Genomic DNA, 6686 nt, shown 5'->3' with positions numbered 1-6686 from the left:
TTCCCCGTTCCCATCATCCCCCTCTCGCTGTGACTCTTCACTTTTCCCCGCCCCTCCCTCCCGTTCCCCCTCAGCCAATCAGCTCCTCGCTTGGCCTCCCGTCCCGCCAATCGCGAGCGGCGCCTCGGCGCGAGGCCGCTGCGGCGGCCAATAGGGAGCGGCGGGGGGCGGGACCAGCGGCGCGGCAGCACCCGAGGAGTGTCTGAGCCGGGCCTGAGGGGAGCCGGGTCTGAGCCGGGTCTGAGCCGGGTCTAAGCGGGGTCTGAGCGGGATCCGAGCTGCCGCAACCATGGTGAGGTCCGGGAGGTGCCCGCGGGTGCCCGGGGGAGGCAGGAGGGCGGGAGGCCGCTCCCCGCGGGTCTCCCCCGGGGTCGTTCCGTAGCCAAAGCCGAGCCCCACGAGGCCGAGCGGGCCCCGGGCTGGGGCGGCCCCGGCGGTACCGCTGAGCTCTCCCTTGCAGTCGATTATGTCCTATAACGGCGGGGCCGTCATGGCCATGAAGGGCAAGGGCTGCGTGGCCATCGCCGCCGACCGGCGCTTCGGGATCCAGGCGCAGACCGTCACCACCGACTTCCAGAAGATCTTCCCCATGGGAGAAAGGCTCTACATCGGGCTGGCAGGGCTGGCCACCGACGTGCAGACGGTGTAAGTGAGGCCCCTCCCGGCCCCGTGTTCCCGTTTATTTACAGTAAATACCGAGGGGCAGCTTGTGCTGGGTGTAAAGTATCTGTGTGTGTTCATAAGAAGGGGATAACATACATAATTGCGCTCCTGGTTTTGGTCTCCCTTCTGTGAGAGCTTTTTAAATAAACCTGCGTGTGATTTAAGGTCACATCACTACTAAAACTGAAGTTCAGACATAAGAAGAGCTGTTTGTGCACCACCTGCCTCGGGTGCTGGTGCCTGTCAGCAGCAGAACAGCTCAGGCCTTGCTTTAATCCCAGTTCTCATCTCTTGCAGTGCCCAGAGGCTGAAGTTCAGGCTGAATCTCTACGAGCTGAAGGAGGGAAGGCAGATCAAACCCCAGACTTTTATGAGCATGGTTTCCAACCTGCTCTACGAGAGACGGTAACTCCCAGGCAGATCCTCTGTCCCCTGTCAGGGAAGGGTGAGGTCCCTGGGGCAGGTTCTGGAGTTCTTGTGACAGCTGCTCGTGGTGTGGCCAGAGGAGGCTGGATAATTTAGTGATGTTTGTCCTGTTTGCCTTGCCCAAACCATTGCAGGGTGCTTCCAGTTTGCCCTGGGAGGTTCTCCCACCAAAAGCAGCCGTGGGATGTTTTCCTTGTCTGGATATTTACGTGGGAGGTGGGATTGTGTTGATGGGGAGACCTCAGGGCTGCCACAGCTTCCTCTCAAGGGGCAGCCCCAACCTCTGCTCTGTGAGCAGTGACAGCACCCAGGGAAGGGCTGGAGCTGTGTCAGGGAGGGTTAGGGTGGATCTCAGGGAAAGGTTCTTCCCCCAGAGGGTGGTTGGGCTGCCAGAGCTCCGGGAGCGTTTGGACAACGCTCTGAGGGGCAGGGTGGGATTGTTGGGGTGTCCTGGGCAGGGCCAGGAGCTGGATGGATGGTCCTTGGGGGGTCCCTCCCGGCTCTGAGCCGTCTGTTCCCCCCAGGTTTGGCCCCTATTACACAGAGCCCGTGATTGCTGGGCTGGACCCCGTGACACACGAGCCCTTCATCTGCTCCCTGGACCTCATCGGCTGCCCCATGGTCACCGACGACTTCGTGGTCAGCGGCACCTGCTCCGAGCAGATGTACGGGATGTGCGAGTCCCTCTGGGAGCCAGACATGGTGAGCCAGGGCTGGGATCAGCTGGGATTCATGGATTCACCCTCCCGTGTTCCCTGGGCAGCTGGGATACGTGAGATACTGGGATACGTGGGCTGCGTGGGAAGCTCCGTCCTGCGGCGCTTCCCGAAGGAGCTCGGGAGGGGGGGCTGTGGGTTAAACAGTCTTGCAGGGTCTTGGATGATAACTGGGGGTTTGGACCAAATTCCATGCAGTTTTTAGGCCAACTTCTGCTGCTTCCTATTCCCCAGGAGCCCGACCACCTCTTCGAGACGATCTCCCAGGCCATGCTGAACGCCGTGGACAGAGATGCCATATCTGGGATGGGGGTGGTGGTTCACATCATGTGAGTGCTGCTCCCTTCCCTGTGGAACAGGGGGAGAACTGAACAAGCTCTGCACTCAGTTCACTGCAGGGATTGGTTTCCAGGGTATCCCTAACCCTGCTCCCTTCCACCAGTGTCTTTAGAAATGCTTTGTTCATTCTGAGTGTGTTTATTTGAGTGCCTGTTGCTTGAACTGCAGGAGGAGTGGAGCCTGGAGTCAGATTCTTGCTGCACAGGGATTCCCTGGCTGCATTCCCACTGGGATGTGGGAGCATGGTCCCTCACACACGGGTAGCAGTGGCCAAGAGGACGCTCTTTGCCTCAGCTGGGTGTAGTTTTAACTCCCAGCTCTGCAACTAAACTGGCTCCTGAAGCAGCTTCTTTTACTTCCCTGCAACATTCCAAACCCGGGAGCTCCCCTGGGGTGGAGGAGGAGGGGGTTTGCTCAGTTCTCACAGCCACTTTGAGTTCAGGTGACCCAGCCTACCTGTGCACCTGCAGCTTCCTAAGGGAGGGACAGGCTCTATGTGGGGACTAAAAGTGGATTTATTAACAATCTTCTCTCTTTCCCCCTCTAGAGAGAAAGACAAGATCACCACGAGGACCCTGAAGGCTCGCATGGACTAGCCCAGCACAGCTGCTCCTGTGCCACACCCGGCCTGGGACTTTTTTAAAATAAACCTCTGGCTTGGAGTGAACTTGCCTTTGCTTGGTCTGAACACGAGGATCGAGTTCTCCTCCCTAAAGCTGTGAGGAGCAGCTCAGCTTTTAGGTGGGAGCAGAGTTTCCCTTTCCCTCTGAGCCACCTGCTCCCCTCAGAGCACCTGGATGTGAAGGGCTGAGCTGCAGCTCGTGGAGTGGGACAAATCCATTTGTTCTGGGAGCCAGGACTCAGTAAAATCAGTTCTTACTTAAGCCCCCCCATCTTACAGACACTGTAAAAAGGCTTCTCCAGTTGTGGTCCAAAGAATCATGGGATGGGTTGGGTTGGAAGGGACATTAAAGCCCACCCAGTGCCACCCCCTGCCACAGGCAGGGACACCTTCCATGATCCCAGGTTGCTCCCAGCCCCATCCAGCCTGGCCTTGGACACTTCCAGGGATCCAGGGGCAGCCACAGCTTCTCTGGGCAACCTGTGCCAGGGCCTCCCCACCCTCCCAGGGAGGAATTCCTTCCCTCTGGCAGTTTAAAGCATCCCCCTTGTGCTGGGACACCTACCTGGCTGATGGCAGCTGAGCAGGACCCCGGCAAAGAGCACAGCAGGAAGGCACAGATGTACACAAAGTTTTAATTTTATTTTTCTCTGGTTGGAGACTCATCTTGTAACATGCATGCATTTCAAAACAGTAACAGTGTCTCAAACTGCTCCTAGCAAACAGACAAGCACAGAGGACTTAAAATTCCTATTTAAAAAACAGCAGTGAAAAAACCTAGAATGTTTATTTTTTATTTTTATTTTTTTTTTAGTTTTTAAACTTAATTTATTCACATTTTTTTTTCAGTTGCACTGATTAGCCCTGCCCAACCCTTGTGACCTGTGTGTAATCCACTCAACACCACTCCATCCAGCTGGTTTTTGTTTTTTTTTTTGGGGGGGGGGGGGGTTGTGCAGCCAGAGAGCAGCACAATTTTTGGAGTGGCAACCACTGAAACCACCCCAAAAATGACGACCAGCAGTTGGCTCTGAGCTTTTCCAAATCCAAAAGAGCAAGGAAAACAGGCAGTGGCTGATGGGGACAGTGAGAATGGCTCTGCAGAGGTGAGGGGGGGGGAGTCCAGGGCTGCTGGGGCACGACACCACTCTGACCTCGGCAAGGGTGGGAACACCCCGGGATGGAAAACTTCCTGCAGCTCAGGGAGGCTTGGAAAAGACTGCATAGTAGTCACAGGACTGGGAGCATCCACCACCACGGCCCCCAACTACCACACACCCTCACTTCCCCCTCGCTGGGCTCAGATCTGCTCCCCACCCGCTGCCCCTGTGCAAGGCAGAGCTCTGCAAAGCAGGGATTTCCCCCCCCCCCCCCCCCAAAAAAAAAAAAGGAAGTAAGACTCAAGTGGTTTAGTTTTCTCGCTGATCATGCTAATCTGATTCCAAACCAGGATGCAGGAGCACAGCCTCCTTTTTTTCAGGCATCCCGAGTCACCTCCTGACCCCCCCCGGGGATGAATTTCGTGATTTGTGGCTTTTTAGAATTAAACCCGGGTCAGGCAGAGAGAGCAGGGGGAAGGATCCCACCATGCCATGAGGAGTGAACTCCTGCTGGTATTCCCACAGCAAATTCCAAACCCCCTTCCCAGCACTGGCACCAAGGGTGGGAGCTCCTGGGACCCCTGGATCCCGTTGAAGGGTGACCCAACGCGCTCCCGAGTGGGTTTTATTGCACTATTGGAGCAAAGCTGTGGCTCTGCCCTTCCCTCTCCCACTCTTGGTTCCACTGGAGGAGCTGAATCGACAGGGAAGGTGGAAATTCAAACTTCAAAGCAGGTTTTAGTTGCTAAATTTTGACAGATCAGAGAGAGAGAGAGAGACCCTGTGGAGTGTGGATCCCGCAGCTCCCTGCACAGCTTCAGGCACTGCCAGAGGTGCTGCACACTGATTATTTTTAACTCCAGCTGACCAAACTGCCCTGGTTTGTTTTTTTTTTTTGTTGGAAAATCCTGCATTCTGATCCAAATCTGAGCAACCTGCAAGTCTGGCAGCCGAGGGGGGGGTCAGTCAAATGCACTTCAGTGTAAAGTGTTCTGCAGGGTACATGCTACAGACAGAAATATCTACATTCAGCAAACTAGAACTAAATTCACACCAGGAACAGACAACAAACTAGCACAAGCAGTTGTAAAACCAGAATTGAAAGGGCTGGGTTGTCCTTTTTTTTTTTTTCTTTTTTTTTTTTTTAAATACTCGAGTTAAAAAAAGTGACCTAAAACAAGATAAAAACCAAAAAACAAAACAAAACCAAACCGACAACAGCAACAAAAAAAAAAAAAAAAAAACCTAAAGAAAAAAGTCCCTTTTAAAAACAAATCAAATATTTGCAGCTTCACTTCTTATTCTGGTAATAAAAATACTGTCTAGAAACAAAAAAATTAGCATTTTTAACGTAATGCTACCTCTCAAAATGTAAACAATATACAAAATGCTTATGTTAAACAAAGTTACATACCTGGGTAATACATCATTAAGTGAGAAAATTGCATTTAATTACTTTAATACACACAATATGGCAACTTGACAGAAGTGGCAGAATTGGGGAAGTGCTGAAGTGAATAGAGTTTGTGGGGCTTCTCTGATCACTTGAGCCAGAAACAGCCAATTCAATCCTTACAGGAGTTTGGAGTGGAATAAGAAAATACAGTTAACTGCCCTCCAGCCCTTTTTCTCAGGACTTCTGTAAAGACTGCTGCAGGAATTAACTGTATTTTAATTTTATTCCTGTTTAGGAAATCGAGTGAAGGAGATTTTTGCTCCCAGTTCCACTCGATTTTCTTTGGGTTGTTTGTTTTGTGGGGGTCTGCAGTTCACCCATTCCCTTCTCTCTTCCCCCAGCCCCCCTTTTTTTCCTCTTCTTTATATATATATATATTTAAATAGATGATTCAAACAGTTCCAAAGCTGGTTTTCCCAAAAGGAGAAGGGCAAACTTACCAGGCCAAAGTTGCAGATATTCAATGCAGACTTTTTAAAACTGTCAGGAATAAAAAGTGATCGGTGTTTTAATTTCTAATTGACAGTAAACTTAAGTGCTTATTGTTTAAGAGAGAAAGCAACCACTCTAATGCCCACAAAAGGAAGCTGATGGTGCCCTGAAGTCCTCCCTTTTTTTTTTTAAAGGATTCTCAAGAGCTGCACAATTTGGGTTGTGGCTTTTCCAGCTACACACCTTAAGACACAAGAGACCCTTCAGCCTCCCAGACAAGGGTGTGTTCACCCCCCCCAGGACAGGGAAAGGACTCCAGGGGGGGCACCAGGAATTTGTCCCACGTCAAAGGGAATGACCAGAAAAAAAAAAAAAAATATTCATACCCCCCCTGTTACAAGCCCTAATTTTTGATTTCTTAAAGGACTCTTATTTACAGTGCACTCTCGTTGGGCTCATAAGTTTTTAGCCCCCCTCTCTTTTTCTTTGTCCCATTTCCCAAGCTGAGACCTGAGGGATTCACGTCACGAAACGTGGGGATGGAACACGAAACTCCAAAAAAAAAAAACCCAAACACCCCCCCCCCCCCCAAAAAAACCCACAAAACCCCAAGCCCACATTGAGAATCCAGCCTTAAAAGTCAGGGGGGGAATTACCAGGATGTGATGAGCACCAAGTTATCTCTCGAAAGGACCAAATTCCCACACAGCAAAACCGTAGCACGTGTTACAGCACAGGACAGACATTCCAAACAAGCTTATTCCCGAAACAAAGGCATGTGTGAAAAACAGTTCCAAGGCAGATAAAAAGCGACAATGTTTCAAACTGCAAGAGGTTTTTTTTTTTGTTGTTGTTCGAAAACACTAAAATCCTGCTCGGAAAAAAAAGGAAAAATGAAAACCAAAAAAAAAGAACCAAAAGGGGGGGGGGGG

At 51.4% G+C, this 6686-nt stretch overlaps 1 protein-coding gene across 1 annotated transcript; it reads left to right on the top strand.

The window, feature by feature from the left end:
- The first annotated feature begins 162 nt into the window (after positions 1-162).
- Positions 163-2811, top strand: PSMB3 (proteasome subunit beta 3). Its single transcript, XM_027666337.1, has 6 exons — positions 163-292; positions 461-645; positions 961-1068; positions 1614-1791; positions 2040-2134; positions 2692-2811. Exons 1-6 carry the CDS (start codon positions 290-292, stop codon positions 2738-2740), a joined length of 618 nt encoding a protein of 205 aa, XP_027522138.1. The 5' UTR covers positions 163-289; the 3' UTR covers positions 2741-2811.
- The last annotated feature ends 3875 nt before the right edge of the window (positions 2812-6686 follow it).

This window comes from Corapipo altera, unplaced genomic scaffold (genome assembly GCF_003945725.1).
Source record: "Corapipo altera isolate COAL_440 unplaced genomic scaffold, ASM394572v1 200, whole genome shotgun sequence".
Lineage (NCBI taxonomy): Eukaryota > Metazoa > Chordata > Aves > Passeriformes > Pipridae > Corapipo > Corapipo altera.
Note: the sequence above shows the minus strand (reverse complement) of the source record. Positions and strands in the feature narration are given on the sequence as shown.

Excerpts from the sequence above, each read along its gene's own strand:
- PSMB3 (XM_027666337.1), top strand. Across the intron at positions 646-960 it reads GCCACCGACGTGCAGACGGT|TGCCCAGAGGCTGAAGTTCA; the intron begins GTAAGTGAGGCC and ends CATCTCTTGCAG. Across the intron at positions 1,069-1,613 it reads AACCTGCTCTACGAGAGACG|GTTTGGCCCCTATTACACAG; the intron begins GTAACTCCCAGG and ends TGTTCCCCCCAG.